This window comes from Neoarius graeffei, chromosome 21 (genome assembly GCF_027579695.1).
Source record: "Neoarius graeffei isolate fNeoGra1 chromosome 21, fNeoGra1.pri, whole genome shotgun sequence".
NCBI lineage: Eukaryota > Metazoa > Chordata > Actinopteri > Siluriformes > Ariidae > Neoarius > Neoarius graeffei.
In genome coordinates, this window is record NC_083589.1 from 42082147 (window position 1) to 42102469 (window position 20323).

The 20323-nt window shown below is 41.3% G+C and overlaps 2 protein-coding genes across 4 annotated transcripts in view; both read left to right on the forward strand.

The window, feature by feature from the left end:
• Window positions 1-10505, forward strand: part of dgki (diacylglycerol kinase, iota) — a 162741-nt gene extending 152236 nt beyond the window's left edge. For both annotated transcript variants that reach the window (XM_060903143.1, XM_060903144.1), the window contains exons 29-32: window positions 1853-1973; window positions 6260-6296; window positions 6400-6499; window positions 8742-10505. In XM_060903143.1, the coding sequence (XP_060759126.1) occupies window positions 1853-1973; window positions 6260-6296; window positions 6400-6499; window positions 8742-8858 (375 nt within the window). In that variant the 3' untranslated portion in view covers window positions 8859-10505. The remainder of the gene's footprint in view (window positions 1-1852; window positions 1974-6259; window positions 6297-6399; window positions 6500-8741) is intronic.
• A 3414-nt stretch (window positions 10506-13919) lies between these two features.
• Window positions 13920-19851, forward strand: LOC132870091 (apoptosis facilitator Bcl-2-like protein 14). Of its 2 annotated transcripts, none has more exons than XM_060903639.1 (6): window positions 13920-14009; window positions 16562-16842; window positions 17002-17103; window positions 17255-17313; window positions 18900-19169; window positions 19285-19851. In XM_060903639.1, the coding sequence occupies exons 1-6, from the start codon at window positions 13981-13983 to the stop codon at window positions 19330-19332; spliced, it is 789 nt and encodes a 262-aa protein (XP_060759622.1). In that variant the 5' UTR covers window positions 13920-13980; the 3' UTR covers window positions 19333-19851. The 2 variants fall into 2 exon arrangements, with proteins under 2 accessions (XP_060759622.1, XP_060759623.1); XM_060903640.1 differs by having other exon boundaries at window positions 17005-17103.
• The last annotated feature ends 472 nt before the right edge of the window (window positions 19852-20323 follow it).

The window sequence follows — 20323 nt, forward strand, 5'->3', positions numbered from 1 at the left end:
GGAATCACACTTCTCAGCCTCCCCGGGAAGGTTTACTCCAGGGTACTGGAGAGGAGAATTCGGCCAATAGTTGAACCTCGGATCCAGGAGGAACAATGCGGTTTTCGTCCTGGTCGTGGAACACTGGACCAGCTCTATACCCTTCATAGGGTGCTCGAGGATTCATGGGAGTTTGCCCAACCAGTCCACATGTGCTTTGTGGATCTGGAGAAGGCATTCGACCATGTCCCTCGTGGTATTCTGTGGGGGGTGCTTCGGGAGTATGGGGTTCGGGGCTCTTTGCTAAGGGCTGTCCAGTCCCTGTACGAACAGAGCAGGAGTCTGGTTCGCATTGCCGGCAGTAAGTCAGACCTGTTCCTAGTGTACATTGGATTCCGGCAGGGCTGCCCTTTGTCACCGGTTCTGTTCATAATTTTTATGGACAGAATTTCTAGGCGCAGCCAGGGACCGGAAGGAATCCTGTTTGGGAACCACAGGATTTCATCTCTGCTTTTTTGCGGATGATGTTGTCCTGTTGGCTTCTTCAAACCAGGACCTTCAGCATGCACTGGAGCAGTTTGCAGTCGAGTGTGAAGCGGCTGGGATGAGAATCAGCACCTCCAAGTCCGAGGCCATGGTTCTCGACCGGAAAAGGGTGGCTTGCCCTCTCCAGGTTGGTGGAGAAGTCCTGCCTCAAGTGGAGGAGTTTAAGTGTCTCGGGATCTTGTTCACAAGTGAGGGAAGGATAGAGCGTGAGATCGACAGGCGGATCGGTGCAGCCTCCGCAGTGATGCGGTCGCTTTACCGGTCCATTGTGATGAAGGAGCTGAGCCAAAAGGCGAAGCTCTCGATTTACCGGTCGATCTACGTTCCGACTCTCACCTATGGTCATGAGCTTTGGGTAATGACCGAAAGAACAAGATCGCGGATGCAAGCGGCCAAAATGAGTTTCCTTCGCAGGGTGGCTGGGCGCTCCCTTAGAGATAGGGTGAGAAGCACAGTCACTCGGGAGGAGCTCGGAGTAGAGCCGCTGCTCCTCCATATCGAGAGGAATCAGCTAAGGTGGCTCGGGCATCTCTTTCGGATGCCTCCTGGACGCCTCCCTGGGGAGGTGTTCCAGGCATGTCCCCCTGGGAGGAGGCCCCGGGGAAGACCCAGGACACGCTGGAGGGACTATGTCTCTCGGCTGGCCTGGGAACGCCTCGGTGTTCTTCCCAAGGAGCTGGCCGAGGTGTCTGGGGAAAGGGAAGTTTGGGCTTCCATGCTCAGACTGCTGCCTCTGCGACCCGGCCCTGGATAAGCGGATGAAGACAAGACAAGATGAGGTTATAGAACAAACAAACAAACACCTCCTGCCTAAAAAAAGTCAGTTAAAAATAACCTTACACAGTACAGGACTATAATATTTCAAATTAATCCAAATTTTATTTCACTGAGTAACTTCTTTTCAAATTTAACTCTGTGTAATCCAGCTATCCAGTCATTTAAGTGGATCCCATGTTTAATATCTGTATATTCAATAAACTAATATAATAACATGAACTATGGATACAAGACAAGAAACATACAGACTATAAGTAAGACCGTGACACGCTTCACAACAAATACCTGCTACAATAAAAGTTTCAGTTCTGCTCACAATGCGTCATGAAAACCAGATGAGTGTGATTGTGTGTGACCAGATCATGTGACATGCAGGGGATGATGGGTAGTGTAGTTCTGTGCCTTTTGGCGCTACCATGACAAGCATAAATGTGTTGGCATATCTGTTCTGTTTTCTTTTTTGTTTCCATAAGCGCGTCTAATACAATTAGTATTTTTCTGTCCTTGTTATTCCGTCCTCTTCATGTCACTCCTCTTTTCTATCTCTCAGTTGTCCAGCTCGTGCAGTAGTGGTCTCAGCTTGTTGGTTAGGGACACAGAAGGTCACTCTGCTCTGCACTTCGCCTCCCAGAATGGCCACACTGACATCGTGAGCTTCATTCTGCAAAATGGTATGATTCATTCTGTACGGCCGAATCGCGTTTTCACATCTAGTGCACTGTATGGTCTGACATGGATTATCTAAAACTTTTTCACCAGTGTGACTGAAAGGAGCTAACCATTCCTATGAGCAATATCAGTGGATATCATTTTACAAGTCCAAGAGGACAGTCAAACCGTCCAAATGTGCTGACAAGATGGACAATTTGGTCATAATGTGAATAAGAGTCCTGGGACGAGCACATGGCAATCTTTGTGATGACAGATTTACAGTATCCTGGTGAGACATGAAATTTGATCTCACTGAACTTTCAAAACAGCTGAAAATCTCAGCTATTTTCAGACACAACTGCCTAAGATTTTGCCTCATCGTAGGACAGTTATGAGTGTGACTCCTGAAGATGTCATATCTGTTAATGACCAGGCACCTTACAAATGAAAATTAAAAAAAAAAAAAAAAGCTCACATAGCAAGGACACTTGGTGTTGGTCTAAGAAAAGCACAATAGCATCACCTTGCTAAATGTGATTTAAGAGCCATTATTGATGTTTTATTTATGCCAGTTTCAAAAATGGAAATAAGTACATTAATATCACCCAATTTAGTCAGTCAGCTGATGTATCAGTCAGACCTGACTACAGAAAGTTAAAAAAGCCATAGGTTCATTCCATGTGTTCTTATAGGTGTGATATCTGTGGTTTAGCCATACTATTTATAATTTTTATCCCCCGCTGGCTGAAAGGCCCAAAGGGGGATTATGTTGTGGTGATTTCTTTCCGTCTGTCTGTTTGTCCCTGAAAGGGTGCTCACCTTCTGAAATCAACTCCTCTCACAATTTTTGGAGGAATTTCACGAAACTTGGCAGGATTATTTGTTATATGTCTGTAATACGCATATTTTAATTTCATTAAATTTGGTCACATTTTACCAGAGTCACAGCCCTTGATTAACAAAATTATACTTTGACAATTTCATGAGCGTGTGTTTTCCTTCTGAAGTCAACTCCTCTCAGAATTTTTGGAGGAATTTCACGAAACTTGGCAAAAGCCATTTTTATATGTCGGTAGTAAGCATATTGCTATTTTGTTCAATTCGGTTGCGTTTTACCAGAGTTACAGCCCTTGATTAACAAGCTTGTACTTTCACAATTTCATGAAGGTGTGTTTTCCTTCTGACATCAACTCCTCTCACAATTTTTGGATGAATTTCTCGGAGCTTGACAAAAGGCCTTATATGATGGTAATACGCATATTGCAATTTAATTTTGTTTGTGAAAAAATTTACCAGAGTTTTGACCCTTGATTAAATAACTTGTACTTTGACAATTTCATGAGGGTGTACGTTCTTCTGAAATCAACTCCTCTCACAATTTGTGGAGGAATTTCACTCAACTTGGCAAAGGCTTTTTTATATGACAGTTATACGCATGTTGAAATTTCATTTAAATTTGGCAAATTTTGCCAGAGTTACTGTATGCCCTTGATTATTAACAAACTTGTACTTTGGCAATTTCATCAAGGTGTGCTTGCTTTCTGAAATCAACTTCCCTCACAATTTTTATTATCCTCCACTGGCTGAAAGGCCCGAAGGGGGATTATGTCGTGGCGATATCTGTCCGTCCATCCCGGGAAGGGTACTCACCTTCTGAAATCAACTCCTCTTACAATTTTTGGAGGAATTTCACAAAACTGGACAGGATTCTTTGTTACATGTCAGTAATACACATATTGTAATTTCGTTCAATTCAGTCGCATTTTACCAGAGCTATGGCATAGTTGCCAGTGGGAGATATTGTGCTCCCAGAGCACTCTTGTTGACTCTTTGCTATGGCAATAAAAAAAAAAAACTAGATAGAACTTGACACCGGCAGCATGGTGGTGTAGTGGTTAGCGCTGTCGCCTCACAGCAAGAAGGTCCAGGTTCGAGCCCCGTGGCCGGTGAGGGCCTTTCTGTGTGGAGTTTGCATGTTCTCCCCGTGTCCGCGTGGGTTTCCTCTGGGTGCTCCGGTTTCCCCCACAGTCCAAAGGCATGCAGGTTAGGTTAACTGGTGACTCTAAATTGACCGTAGGTGTGAATGTGAGTGTGAATGGTTGTCTGTGTCTGTGTGTCAGCCCTGTGATGATCTGGCGACTTGTCCAGGGTGTACCCCGCCTTTCGCCCATAGTCAGCTGGGATAGGCTCCAGCTTGCCTGCGACCCTGTAGAAGGATAAAGCGGCTACAGATAATGAGATGAGATGAAATGAGAACTCGACGCCAACGGCGTCGATGGGGATGCCTCCGCCTACACACTACACACCTACATTAGACTACACACCTTATTAAGTTGTGATTTGGGGATGGACATTTGACCTCACAGTAATCGTGACCTGGTGAAATTACTTGTATCAACCTTGGAGACATTGTGTTCACAAGGTTTTCGGACAGACATTTGACCTCACAGTGACCTTGACCTCAGACCTTTTGATCTCAAAATCTAATCAGTTTATCTTTGTCCCCAAATGCACAAATGGTGAAAGTTTGGTGAAATTCCTTTCATTCGCCTCGGAGATATTGTGTTCACAAGGTTTTCGGACAGACATTTGACCTCACAGTGACTTTGACCTTAGACCTTTTGATCTCAAAATCTAATCAGTTCATGTTTGTCCCAAAGCGCACAAATGGTGAAAGTTTGGTGAAATTCCTTTCATTAGCCTTTGAGATATCGCGTTCACAAGGTTTCGGGACGGACGCAGGCGGACAGACATTTGACCTCACAGTGACCTTGACCTTAGACCTTTTGATCTCAAAATCTAATCAGTTTATCTGTCTCACCAAATGCACAAATGGTGAAAGTTTGGTGAAATTCTTTTCATCTGCCTTGGAGATATTGTGTTCACAAGGTTTGCGGACAGACATTTGACCTCACAGTGACCTTGACCTTAGACCTTTTGATCTCAAAATCTAATCGGTTCATGTTTGTCCCAAAGCGCACAAATGGTGAAAGTTTGTTAAAATTCCTTTCATTAGCCTTTGAGATATCGCGTTCACAAGGTTTCGGGACGGACGCACGCACGGACAGACGGACAACCCGAAAACATAATGCCTCCTGCACCTTACGGTGGCGGAGGCATAAAAAAAAAGCCACCAGAAAACTACACTTTCCTGCATTTTCAAATAAAGAAGTTATCAGAACAAATTTTAAATAAGATTCTTCTGACACAAAAGCCAGTTCATTGAAAGGAAAATGATGCAGGTTTCAAGTTTTCAGGAGAAAACAAGTGACTGGATCTGTGGTCACTTCAGTCAAAAAAATGGAGGAAATGCTTATTATTAAGTACCGTCAGAATTTTGCACTTGTGTTTTTCACTGTTGCGTGGCACACATCTGGGAGGAAAAAATACACACTCATCATACAGACATGTTCTGGGCTTGTTTTTTCCCCCCCTCTCTGCGTACTAGCATTTTTTATTAGCAGTATTGGCACCTTTGGATTTGGGCATCATTTCAGCTCTGACCTGTGTGTGCTTGAGTCCCAGCTCGAGGGGTGGAGTTTGGGTTTGAGCATGTTCCTGCATGCTTAACGCACATACAGCACATCTAATTAACTTCTGTAAACGTTATTATCGTGCAGTTAGTGTGCAGTGATTTTAATCAATGTCAAATAACATTCTTGCATTATAATGATGTTCATAAATGGTAAACAGAGTCTTCACTGCGCTTCCCTATGTAACCGCCCTAAAAGCAAATGAACACGTCATTTAGTTTGGTTAGTCACATTTTATTAGCTACCAGTGGCTATGGTGAGAAACAGGATTAACCAAGTGGAATCATAATTTTCTTTCTCGTTTCTGTTTGAAAATACTCTGAGCATATGGGTATTGAGATGAGACGCAATGAAGTATTGGAGGAGGAGAAAAAAGTGTAGAACTGGTTCAAAAAAATTCCCCTACTACTATTGTCTTATTTTAATAATTTCACTTGAATTGTCATAAAGTTATAATGGTAACATTATTAATATGGCTTCATTGGGTAACTGTAGATCATGCCTTAAATCACAGATCACAAGATGATTTTTTTTTTTTTTAATTTTGTATATTTCTTCCACTGAAATTGATTCCTGGCTGTGCCAGCTGTGTGTCCCTGACAGACATCTTACAATCCTTGTGACATTGTCATACTCATTCCTGGAAATGACCAAGAGAATGAAGAGTTATAGTAATCACCTTCTCACAGCTCCTAACTCCTGCTGAGAAGTGATCTATTGCTTGTTGGTTCATCATATGTGATTTTTCTATTTTCTGTTTCTGTTTTTTTCAGTTTCAAAGTTGATCCTGGATCTAACTGACAAAGAGACGTAAGTGCCAGCTAATGACTTGCTTAGAGTTCCTCATTCTTTACCAGTGCAAGTGTCTGTATGATTCTTCTTTTGTTGTTGTTGTTGTTGTTGTTTTAATTAGAGGAGACACAGCTCTGCACAAAGCTGCATGTCAGAGACGTCATGAGGTGTGCAGATTGTTGCTAGAAGCCGGGGCTTCCCCCAACAAAACCAACTTTGTGGTGAGTCATGTTGTTTTACACATAACTCGTGACTCATTATGTACTGTACCTCTCACAAGGTATGTGAGTTACAGGAAAGCATTATAGCAGTGTGCTGAGATGCACATTGTGATAACTGATTCATGACAAATACTGTAGTCTTTGAGCAGTAATGCTATCTGACGATCAGAAGATCTCAGGAGGCATATGATGTTTGACTCATTTTGCCTTGTCGCTGCTGATCTTGAAATACAACCCCGATTCCAAAAAAGTTGGGACAAAGTACAAGTTGTAAATAAAAACGGAATGCCATGATGTGGAAGTTTCAAAATTCCATATTTTATTCAGGCGGCACGGTGGTGTAGTGGTTAGCGCTGTCGCCTCACAGCAAGAAGGTCCGGGTTCGAGCCCCGTGGCCGGCGAGGGCCTTTCTGTGCGGAGTTTGTATGTTCTCCCCGTGTCCGCGTGGGTTTCCTCCGGGTGCTCTGGTTTCCCCCACAGTCCAAAGACATGCAGGTTAGGTTAACTGGTGACTCTAAATTGAGCGTAGGTGTGAATGTGAGTGTGAATGGTTGTCTGTGTGCCAGCCCTGTGATGACCTGGCGACTTGTCCAGGGTGTACCCCGCCTTTCGCCCGTAGTCAGCTGGGATAGGCTCCAGCTTGCCTGCGACCCTGTAGAACAGGATAAAGCAGCTAGAGATAATGAGATGAGATGAGACATTTTATTCAGAATAGAACATAGATGACATATCAAATGTTTAAACTGAGAAAATGTATCGTTTAAAGAGAAAAATTAGGTGATTTTAAATTTCATGACAACACATCTCAAAGTTGGGACAAGGCCATGTTTACCACTGTGAGACATCCCCTTTTCTCTTTACAACAGTCTGTAAACGTCTGGGGACTGAGGAGACAAGCTGCTCAAGTTTAGGGATAGGAATGTTAACCCATTCTTGTCTAATGTAGGATTCTAGTTGCTCAACTGTCTTAGGTCTTTTTTGTCGTATCTTCCGTTTTATGATGCGCCAAATGTTTTCTATGGGTGAAAGATCTGGACTGCAGGCTGGCCAGTTCAGTACCCGGACCCTTCTTCTACGCAGCCATGATGCTGTAATTGATGCAGTATGTGGTTTGGCATTGTCATGTTGGAAAATGCAAGGTCTTCCCTGAAAGAGACGTCGTCTGGATGGGAGCATATGTTGCTCTAGAACCTGGATATACCTTTCAGCATTGATGGTGTCTTTCCAGATGTGTAAGCTGCCCATGCCACACGCACTAATGCAACCCCATACCATCAGACATGCAGGCTTCTGAACTGAGCGCTGATAACAACTTGGGTCGAACTTCTCTTTAGTCCGAATGATACGGCGTCCCTGATTTCCATAAAGAACTTCAAATTTTGATTCGTCTGACCACAGAACAGTTTTCCACTTTGCCATAGTCCATTTTAAATGAGCCTTGGCCCAGAGAAGACGTCTGCGCTTCTGGATCATGTTTAGATACGGCTTCTTCTTTGAACTATAGAGTTTTAGCTGGCAACGGCGGATGGCATGGTGAATTGTATTCACAGATAATGTTCTCTGGAAATATTCCTGAGCCCATTTTGTGATTTCCAATACAGAAGCATGCCTGTATATGATGCAGTGCCGTCTAAGGGCCCGAAGATCACGGGCACCCAGTATGGTTTTCCGGCCTTGACCCTTACGCACAGAGATTCTTCCAGATTCTCTGAATCTTTTGATGATATTATGCACTGTAGATGATGATATGTTCAAACTCTTTGCAGTTTTGCACTGTCGAACTCCTTTCTGATATTGCTCCACTATTTGTCGGCACAGAATTAGGGGGATTGGTGATCCTCTTCCCATCTTTACTTCTGAGAGCTGCTGCCACTCCAAGATGCTCTTTTTATACCCAGTCATGTTAATGACCTATTGCCAATTGACCTAATGAGTTGCAATTTGGTCCTCCAGCTGTTCCTTTTTTGTACCTTTTAACTTTTCCAGCCTCTTATTGCCCCTGTCCCAACTTTTTTGAGATGTGTTGCTGTCATGAAATTTCAAATGAGCCAATATTTGACATGAAATTTCAAAATGTCTCACTTTCGACATTTGATATGTTGTCTATGTTCAATTGTGAAAACAATATCAGTTTTTGAGATTTGTAAATTATTGCATTCCGTTTTTATTTACAATTTGTACTTTGTTCCAACTTTTTTGGAATCAGGGTTGTAAACACGAGTTAATATTCTTGTCTTTTCAGGGGAAAACTCCCAAAGACTGTGCTCGGGAAGCTGGAGACTCTGATTTGGCCTCCTATCTGGAGAGCATGGAGTCCGAACAGCCAGCCACACGTGAGGATTTAGAGACCGCTGTGTGAAGAAACAATAGGAAACTTGGTTCCTTCCAAAGACCCCGGCTTTCACAGCTCATGAAAGTATCGGAGTCCACTTTCTCACACGTAAAGAGACAGAGAAAGGGAAAATGAGAAAGAGAGGTGAGAAGGTCACAGCAATGACCTAAAGGAGCCTCAGAGAGACACAGATGGTAGTCCTTTCTAGAGCAGAAACCCTGAAGAAGAGACAGAAAGGTTGTTGGTGCTTCCAGGGGATCACTGTGGGTTTAGAATGGTTTTGGGCAGATTTGCATTGGTATTTATTTATTGCTTATTTATTGATTTATTTATTGAAAGACTGATTGTACTTATCTAAAGAGACGTTGTTTTCCTCTTGTTAAGCCTGTGTACTGGTATATGAGGTGTTAGATAAATGCCATGCAGAATGCACAGTACAGTTTCCAAAAACAGGGCTGTAGAGGCACTGTGATGGAGATATACAGAGGAACAGCAGGCACAAAAGACACTGCTGCCTAAGCCAGCCACCTCTCCCGCACACCATGTGTATGTGTAGTTGCATATTTTCATCCATAATCACAACTGTACTACCAACCCAGGCAGGCAAAGGCCACAAGCTTCCTCTCATGCAGGAAGAGATTGCCATCATTTTTTCTTCTCTTAACCACCAGTCATGTCCCAGTGGCACTAACTGTCAGTATGCTTAATTAAGAACACACACTCATTTCCTGAATCAGGAGGAGTATGCTGTTCTACGAACTAAGCTCCTACTGCCTGAACCTAACACACCTCCTGTTATTTCTATTGTAACATAGACAGATGATTGAAACTTGGAGTTGACATTATGTGCCTCTTATTCAAGAAATGTCTCCTTTATTTGGCTCAGCTGGGAAGGTGGGTGACTCCCGTCCAAAATGTTTCCATATCAGAACAAGTGAAGGTTGTAGAAAGTCATCCAGTGTGGAAAACCTGTTTACGTTATCTGTGTACATACAGTACATAGTGTTTAACTATATTCTGACATCCGTTCTGTTCATTTTTCTTTTGCGTGCAGTGACGGTGATTGTGAATTATTATGACAGTAGATTATCTTACAAAACAAAACATCATAATCTGAGCCATATTCAATGCAATATGAATGGATGACATGTGCATTAAACTCTTTATTTTTACATTACATTAATGTTACTAGATGAATGGTTATCTAAGGCACCTACAAGCTAAGTGATGGGACATTTCATTTCTTTATTAGTCATGGTAGAGGATTTGTCTCGCTGTGTCAGTCCCTACAACCTTTTTCAGTTCATTTTCTTAGCACTCCAACATTCTGTTTCAAATTGTGGCAAAATGACAAAACCAGGAGTAGCAAGGTTCAGTCCGACAAAAGCAGCATGTGTGCATCTTCTGATTGAAAATCATGAAACAGTAGCTTTTGATGTTTGTTTTGGTAAAAAAAAAATGGCAAAAATAATAGTGGCCACATCCTGTTGCATTAAAAACAATGCAAGTTCAAAAATAAAGCATTTGCATGAAAATTGTCATGATGGAAACTTGTTACACCTGCTGTGAGAGTGGTTTATATATTACTGATCTGCTGTGTTTTGTATTATTTGTGATTTTATTGTGCATGAGATTTTGTTACCAGGATAATTCTGCTCAGTTATGAGGTTATAAAATGGCATTATTATAATTATTATATTAATTATTGTTAAACATAATTTATCAAAAGTACTTGCTTGATTTTTTTTTTTGTTTGTTTTTTAATGTTTAAATTATGGGAATACTTGAACGATGTATATTTTTTTCATTTCTAATTGTGTATTTTAGTGTCATTCCTCTATATTAGTGGAATCCGATGACTAATGACCATTCATGTATTAGATAAGCCTCATGTCTTTCTCCAATATTGGAATGTTAGTCATTAAAAAATGAACAGATTGGAAATTACACGTAATGCTCATTAATGTCCAAGAAAATCATCACATAAATATAGTTTATTGTTTGGTGATTGAGCTGATTTAAAAACCACAACAACAACAAAATAAATAATGTTTATCTCCCACCAGTGAACTTTATTATTCATTAATTTTGTTACAAAGTTCGAAAACCTTTCTATTGATGTTTTATTGCGTTTAGTATAGTATCATGATGTAAACCAAGTTGAAAACACGACTCTCTGTTATTAAAGTTGTTATATTTATTATTGAGTTTTGATAGTTATCTTTTTTGACTGGTCACTTGGTCATTTTAGATCAATCAATCAATCAATCAATCCAAATTCCAGTAACTCAAACACAAGTAGTAATATAAATTATGTCAATTTGACTCTGAGAGTTTTAATAAAAATGTGTTTAGTGAATGAAAATTTCAGAAATAAATAATAATAAACCCTCTATGGCTCCAACACATGCACTGTTAGACATAGGGGTACAGTAGGGGTTCATTTCTGTCCCCCAAGGTACAATCTACACTAATGTAAACACACACACACACACACACACACACACACCCCAGGCTCATTATTGGCCCTCAAGGTAACACACCTTTTTAGGGCCAAAAAGGTACAAACATGTTCCCAATCAGTATATAAAGAGTATAAATAAGTAGGGTCCTGCCCCAGTGACAAGCCATTGTACCAGGCCCGGCGCCAGGAACGGTTTACTAAGGGGGCAATTAGAAATCGCAAGGGGGCAAATATTTTTTCATATAGTGTGTAGTAGTGATGGCGGTCTGACAACGTGTTTCAAACAATTAACTGCGCCAACCACAAAACCACGGCCCCGAAGGTTGCTTTAGTACGGGAAAATCATGTGGCATATTACCAGGGCAGTTGCGCTTTATCAGCACCCGTGCCCACCTGTTAACCCTCCCCTCCGATTTTCTCACAGACACGCGGTACAACCGGAAAGATGCCAAACATAAAACAACACACACAAACCTACAGGCAAGTCCTTTACATTTAAAATACATACAAATGGCTCCGCGGCATGAAAACAAAACGTCAATGCAAGTCTAAGGTACTTGGCTCGGCGGCCAAAATCATAATTTAAAAAAAATCAACAGACCCCGCGGCTGCACCAGTAATAGCCTTCCTGACTCGCACCGAGTCAACGCTAACCACTTAATCCGCGATCCCAGTTTACACTCTAAAAAATAAAGGTGCTTCAGTGGTTCTTCAAATCTCTGGATGGTTCCATGGAGAGTCAAAACTCTGTAATGAACCATTACATTATGCGAAAGGTTCTTCACATTGGAAATGGTTCTTCAGATCCTGGCATTCTCTTCCCATTTGCTGGTCAATGCACATAGGCTATGTTTACACAAATCTGTCTTCTCTGCTCAAACAAAAGGTTTAAATGGTTCTTTAAAGATCTGTGGCATGAACGGTTCTTTGAAGCCCTGAAAAAGGTTCTTCTATGGCATCGCCCTGAAGAACCGGTACTGGCCCCATTATTTTTTAGAGTGTAGGCGTGTAGGGGACAAAACACTCTGAAGTGATGAATTTTCACCCCCGCTGCATGGGGGGTGACGTCAACGACACATATTCTTACGCTATTTGCGCACAAAGCGGACCATATATGAACACATACACCAACATAAACGGAGATAAACTTAGCCTACAAAGAAAGAAAATGGATTCACAATATTGTGATTGAATTCGTTTAATTCGGAAGGGGAAAGACTACTCCCGTAAACTGACTGCATATTACAGGATATTACAGAGACAGTGCACTTGTAAGTGTACATGTAAACCCCCCGCCCGCCCGCACGACCCCTCCCCTTGTCCTTATCACAGGTCTGTGTGTGCGCGGCTGTGTCAGCATTTCACACATACACCCACAATAACTAGTCCCCAGTAGTTAGGATTGATACATATGTCTAAAACAGGGTTAATATTAAATTCAGGCTTTTTGAAATAATCCTACCTTAATACACTTGAATTCTACGATTGCAACGTAAGAATCATAACAACCAATCAGATTTGTTCTACCGTGCCAGTTTTAGTAGTGATTTATCTCATCTCATCTCATTATCTCTAGCCGCTTTATCCTTCCCCGCTTTATCCTTCCCAGCTTCCCGCTTTATCCTATCCCAGCTGACTACGGGCGAAAGGCGGGGTACACCCTGGACAAGTCGCCAGGTCATCACAGGGCTGACACATAGACACAGACAACCATTCACACTCACATTCACACCTACGGTCAATTTTAGAGTCACCAGTTAACCTAACCTGCATGTCTTTGGACTGTGGGGGAAACCGGAGCACCCGGAGGAAACCCACTCGGACACGGGGAGAACATGCAAACTCCGCACAGAAAGGCCCTCGCCGGCCCCAGGGCTCGAACCCAGGACCTTCTTGCTGTGAGGCGACAGCGCTAACCACTACACCACCGTGCCGCCCGTAGTGATTTATGTGAAATGTATTTTTGTGCAATGCGCACACTGTAAAAAATGATTTGTTGTTTTAACTTAAAAAAGTTAGTGCAAGGGTTGCCTTAAGGGCTGCCTTAAAATTTTGAGTTCACTGAAATTAATATAGTAAGTTCACAACAATTTAACTTACTATGTGAATTCCAGTGAACTCAAAATTTTAAGGCAGCCCTTGCACTAACTTTTTTAAGTTAAAACAACAAATATTTTTTTTACAGTGCAACCACTTAATATTTCGTATTTGAAAATGCAAATTATTAATACGTCTATAATACATTATATTTTCATAAGAAAACAATTAAGTGATCTGAGTCTCCGTTGAGGGGGCGGGGCTGTAGCCACGAGGGGGCGACGCCCCCTTTCGCCCCCCCCATGGCGCCGGGCCTAAATTGTACCACTAAAGGTACAACAATGCACTTTAGTATCTGAGAATGTGGGCAAAATATAATTGTACACATTTAAATACAATTTCCAAAAGTTTAATACTTGGATTACATTTACATTATATGAATATGTAGTCCGTTTGTTTGTTTGTTTGTTTACAGTAAAAGGGTTTGGACACAGTTTCATAACAAGCTATAAATACCTATTTATGTAGTGTGACGTTTACCATCAGCTGATTCATGAGTCATTCAAACCCGCCCATTAAAACACCAATAAAAATCATGGAGGGGGAGAGAAGCTGGTTTATTTCTCATTGGAAGAATATTAGAGGGATATGGCCAACGGGGTACAGGAAGAAACTGTGTAAGTATCTAATAGTATCATTCTGATTTAGATATGTCTGTCTGGAGCTTTTGTAGTGTTTCTGTACATGTTGGAAGATAAAAGAAGCCATTGTTACAAGAAGTATTAGTTAGTAGAGGCTGTACATCATTCTACAAAGTTTCTATTCATCGTTTAATTGAGGATCCAGCTCGAGGTTATTTGTGTATCACAGACGGGACTCTTGTTTTGTTTGTAACTTTTTTTCTTCTTCTTCCTTTTCTAGGAAATCAGTTTGGTTGTGTCAGTAGCTTCCTTATTAAGAAAGTGAAATGTCCCGTCGTAGTCTTATTTTATTTTAAATCAATGTGTAGACCAATATATCGATTTACTGGGTAACTCAGAAAGGTGTGAGTGAGTGAGGTGAGTGAGCCTGGAGGTTCCTGGTTCGCTGCTCACTCAGAACGAGACCAGACATGTCCGGGCACAGACCGCTCCTGCTTCCTCACTACTGACTCCATGAGGGTTTCTGTTCTAAAAATAACTGTTTTTCTTACAAATATCCCCCCGGGTCGGGGAACTTTTTTCTAGAATGTCATGGAATTTAAGTTTGTCCCAGACATGAAAATTCAGGGGATTTGATCATTTTGGGGCCAAGTCATGGATTATCAGGGAATTTAGTTTCTAGTATGTTTACATTTTAGTTGACCTTTATCAAAATGTAATATTTTCCATGCAGTATCCTTTTTTTTTTAAATTATTTTATTTTTAATTTTACTGTTTAAGCAGCAAAAACTTAGGGCTTTGATCTGAAAACGTCTAGTGAATGAAGGTTTAAACCAGACAGCATGTTTACTAGGTCCTGGATATTCACATCTTATTCAGGGGGGAAATTTGACTTGGAGTGAATAGAAAACTGATTTGTTTTACCTTGTAATACTTCTGCATTCACCCCCAGCATGACCCTTAGGGGCTTCTGTACTTTTCACAACACAAGTGAGAAGTCTTCCAGTTAGGAATTCTACAGGTTTTTGAAGTTTTCACACAAACCACAAAATGGAGGATGAACAAAAACCTACCTCGTGTTTATTGTACTTCTGTTCACCTCTGTTACAGTTAAGATCTGGTGCCAACATATAAACAAGGGAAGAAAAAAAACCCCACACAGATCTGAAATTAGATTAACATCACCTTTTTCTAAGTAAACGAAATGACAAAGCATAACCTTGACAGAAATCACAGTTTAAAAAAAAGCACTACATGTGAAATGTCTAAACACATGGTCCATTTATTTTAATTTTTCAGATGTTTTATTTGCAGTTTTTTTTTTTTTCGTTTGTAAGGCACGTTGCTTAATTTTCACGGTTTATATATGTATTTCACATAGTGAATTCAGTACCTGGGGTCAACTGTGCAGGAAAATGGGGGCTGCGATAGTGAGGTGAGAAAGAGAGAGTGCAGGCAGAGTGGAGCAGTTGGAGAAGGATTTCGGGAGTCGTTTGTGATAGGAAAGTCCCAGCAAAAGTGAAAGGTAAGATGTATAAGACAGTAATGAGACCAGCTGTGATGTATGGATTGGAGACCGTACCCTTAACGAAGAGACAGGAGGCAAAGTTGGAGGTGATGGAGTTGAGGATGTTAAGGTTTGCGATGGGAGGTTGGACAGGATAAGGAACGAGCACATCAGAGGGACAGCACATGTGGAGAGCTTGGGAATTAAGCTAAGAGAGATGAGACTGAGATGGTATGGGCACATCCTGAGAAGAGATCGTGTTGGAAGGAGAATGTTGAGGATGGAGCTGTCAGGCAAATGAAACCGAGGAAGGCCAGAGAGGAGATACATGGATGTGGTGAGAGAGGACATGAAAGTGGCAGGTGTGGTAGAGAAGGATGCAGAAGACAGGGAGCAATGGAGACGAAAGATCTGCTGTGGCGAGAGCAGCCAGATGATGTATGTATTTCACATGGGCCATTTCAGGGCATAACGTGGTCAAATGCACCTTCCTGTTTTTCACGTCACATAATGTACATGTGAAAATGATCACATGATGTGTATGTGATCTTTCTCTGTAAGGGTGATGCTTAAGAGTCTGAAGAAAATGAGATTTTCCCACCTTTACTCAAGTGTCCCTCAGCAGGAATGTGGTATGAGTTCTGATGCACAAGTGACAAAACTCTACAAACTTCTGACTGTGTCCTGCTGATGTCCTGGTTTCGTTTGAACTGTTTAGTTTTAAAACACCCAAAGAGTCAGCCTTCATAAACTGACCACCATACAAAACCGAGGACTTCACAATCCTTACTAAATTTGATCCTAAGAAAACCCTTTAATTTTTTTCTTAAACTTTGTTTCTAGGCTTTCTTTATTTAAAAAAAAAAATTATTTAACTACAAACTCACCTGAGAAGTTGCGAAATCATTTGTTTCATGTAAACAGTTAAACTGAGGTGAACTGACTGTTGCTTATACAGGTATAGTTTTACCTTTGACAGATTTTTCAGCCATTTTCTCAATGTTCAGTCCTGAATGATGAATAAAGTACAAGTCCTGTTTATAAATGTTTTTTTCTCTTTTTTTCCTCTTTCTACAACTAGAAACCAGGCAGAACTGCTTGCTCAGCTTTTTTCTAAAGACAGCATTGAGTACAAGCTCCTTTTGAGGTACACGAAGAAGAAAACCACAAACCGTGACCCCCCACAGACCAATGGTGTGGGAGAGAAGGTTCCTTCATCTACACAACCTCAGGACTGTCAGAAACCAAAGAAACGTAAAAAGCTTAGATTTTCGAAGATCATAAGCTGCATTCGGCCAGTGAAGGAAGATGATGATGGTTCTGTGACTAAACCCCTTAGGAGGCAGGCAGCTGTAGGTTCATGTGAGTATTGAGCACGGAGATTACCTAATTCTGTGACCTTTATGAAATGGGCGTGGCTTTAGTAGGTCATGAGGTTATGAAACATCCATGACTCATTGAACCAAATTTAATTGTCTCATAAACATGACTCAGGAAATCACTTGTTGATCTTTACTCCAGCAGGTTCAGACCAGGAAGAAGTGGAACAAATCGTCAACAAATTGACCAAGATCACGGATTGTGTTCACTTTGTACCTTCGGATATAGAAGCTGATAGTGATGGTGGGTATTTCTTGTCTGTATTACTGCCTTTTACTTCCCCAAGGGGGGGGACTGAAATGACTTATGTATCCTGTGCTAAATGAGGAAAAGCAGAACTTGTTAAAATGGCTATGTCTTAGCAGCGTGTCTAATCTTTATCTTGTACTTGCAGGTGTTGTGGAGAGAATAGTGGAACTGCTTAGGGAACAAGGAGATAAACTTAATGAGGAGGTAAGTCACATTAATTCCTTTAGTTTCGCTGCTCTAGCAGATGCATTTTGGGGTTTGAAATAAAATAGGCACATGTTTAAGAATATAACTATCAGGATAAATGTACAGTAATGGGTGGCACGGTGGTGTAGTGGTTAGCGCTGTTGCCTCACAGCAAGAAGGTCTGGGTTCGAGCCCCATGGCTGGCAAGGGCCTTTCTGTGCGGAGTTTGCATGTTCTCCCCGTGCCCGCGTGGGTTTCCTCCGGGTGCTCCAGTTTCCCCCACAGTCCAAAGACATGCAGGTTAGGTTAACTGGTGACTCTAAATTGACCGTAGGTGTGAATGTGAGTGTGAATGGTTGTCTGTGTCTATGTGTCAGCCCTGTGATGACCTGGCGACTTGTCCAGGGTGTACCCCGCCTTTCGCCCGTAGTCAGCTGGGATAGGCTCCAGCTTGCCTGCGACCCTGTAGAACAGGATAAAGCGGCTAGAGATAATGAGATGTACAGTAATATAATGGGATAGTTTAATGGAGTTGCAGTGAGTTCTGAAAGTTATCCTGAGGTATGCAAAAATTAAAGTACAATAATTTTTGCAATATGCTGTATCAGTATTAATAGAATTATAATACATAGGGCCAAATTACTCAATTTTGATTGGTCAATCAAGGAGGGCTTTTTCCCTTAACACGGGGCTGTATTTCTGAAATGCTATTGGCTAGAACGTTGGAATGGGTAAAAAGCCAAACAAGTCCAAAAGCCTGATGAAACAAGAAGCTGTTCTGTGGAAATGCGGTCCTTGTGTCGTGTCAGAATTGAGTAATTTGTCCCTATGTATTATAAACAATCGTATGGTTCCTCGTAAAATTAAGGATCAATTTCACTTGCGATTTCAGAGTTTTGAAATTGCCCTCGTCGTGAATTTTCACAACTTCAAAATCTCATCTCATCTCATTATCTCTAGCCGCTTTATCCTTCTACAGGGTCGCAGGCAAGCTGGAGCCTATCCCAGCTGACTACGGGCGAAAGGCGGGGTACACCCTGGACAAGTCGCCAGGTCATCACAGGGCTGACACATAGACACAGACAACCATTCACACTCACATTCACACCTACGGTCAATTTAGAGTCACCAGTTAACCTAACCTGCATGTCTTTGGACTGTGGGGGAAACCGGAGCACCCGGAGGAAACCCACGCGGACACGGGGAGAACATGCAAACTCCACACAGAAAGGCCCTCGCCAGCCCCGGGGCTCGAACCCAGGACCTTCTTGCTGTGAGGCGACAGCGCTAACCACTACACCACCGTGCCGCCCAACTTCAAAATCACTCGTGAAATTAATCCTTAATTTTACTCTGCCCCATACGATTGCCTATACTAATAAACTAACATGAAATTACTTTGCTTCAGACCTGTTATTCTTCATGTTGAATTTATTTATTTTTATATAAATCTTTGCTCATAGTCCACAAGATGGCCCCATAAACCTTTTTATGTGTTGGGCTTTGTATTATTGTGGAGAGGGAATGTTTATTTATTGAGGAGGAAAAGATCACTGTTAAATTGTGTATATTGAAGTAGCTAATTGTTTAACATCTGTCCACAGATTGAAAAGAACCACCACCTTAGGAAACAGCTGCAGCAGTCTCTGTCCTACAGTTTCTTTACCAATGTGGCTCAGACATTTCTGCAGAGACTGAGTCCAGAGGAGCTTCCTTCTGCACAGAGCCCAAAGGAGGCTGAGATCGCGCTCACCTTTGAGCTGACCAGCCGCCTAAATGCCTTGGACTGCTTTCCTATGAACAGAGTGCTGGGTTTTGGTGTCAAATACCTGCAGGACTATTTCAGCCCCTGGGTCGTCCAACAAGGCGGCTATGTAAGTGCACTACAACTTTTGAGCAAGCCGAGCCTGCTTATGTTTTGCTTTGTTTGATTTAGACCCTCATTTTATTATTTAACACGATGCTAAATGTGTTTGTTTCTCTTTCCAGGAAAAAGTTTTCGGCACAGACAGTGATGCTGAGGAGGAGGTTCAATAAGCCAAGAGGATTTTCTTTCTTTGAGATTAAATTATTCTCAAGGTTCAAATCACTTGAATATGAAATATATTTTTGAATATGAAATATTTTTGAATATGAAACATGTTTACATGTGTGTAAAGATACCAGTGCTGCTATGAAATTGCATGATAAACTTTTTTTAATTTGTTTTTGTTAAATTTGTGTACATTTTGGGGTGGGGGGAATAATGAATCTTGTAAATGCTAGAAGATACTAGATAAGAATTGTTATACACAGATGTATCAAGGGTGTCTTTGTATTGCATCCACAAGATTCTGTGCATGTGAAGTGATATTTCAGTAAAATTTTGTTATAAATAGAACAATCATCCTTTTTTGTAAATAGAAATTTTTTTTTTTTTTTGGGGGGGGGAAATAGTAAGAAGCTTTATTATTCAAATAAAGCTGTCAGAACTACACCTGAACTTCTATCCACTGTTTCATTTATCTTACAAAAACTGTCACTCAAGTTATTTTAAGATTAAAGTGTTGGTAACAAGCCAGTGTCTGATTTTGTTTCAGAAAATATTTATAGGGATTCATTTATTTACTCAAGCCAGTATGAGAACACTAAGCGCAGGAATGAGGGTACTCCAGGATCAAGTTTGTGAATCATGTGAAAAGAAAATGCCTTTTAAACTGGTGGTATAACTTATGCATGTAGTGTCTAAAGCTTTTCCCTGTAAAACTAATTAACAATTTGTATACATTATTTTAAAGCATAAATATCTACAGTATATTTCCAGTTGAAAGATGCATGTTAGTAATAGATGGCTTAGTGGGGTCCCACCCAAGCAACAGTTTAGTTGGGGTCCCCCCCACACACACACCCAATGAGTGTAAGTGGGGCGTTTACCCTCTCTGCTGTGATTTATACAGCTTTCATAATACACACTATCCACTTTAAAGAGCTCCTTTACACCTGCCCAGTCAAGCAATTATGTAGTTGCAGAGCAGAATATACACATGTC

What these genes read in the sequence shown, in the direction of transcription:
- LOC132870091 (XM_060903639.1), top strand. Translation starts at nt 13,981, where the DNA reads ATGGCCAACGGGGTACAGGAAGAAACTGT. An exon ending in GGGGTACAGGAAGAAACTGT is followed by an intron (nt 14,010 to 16,561) that starts GTAAGTATCTAA and finishes TTCTACAACTAG; the next exon opens with AAACCAGGCAGAACTGCTTG. An exon ending in TCGTCCAACAAGGCGGCTAT is followed by an intron (nt 19,170 to 19,284) that starts GTAAGTGCACTA and finishes TTCTCTTTCCAG; the next exon opens with GAAAAAGTTTTCGGCACAGA.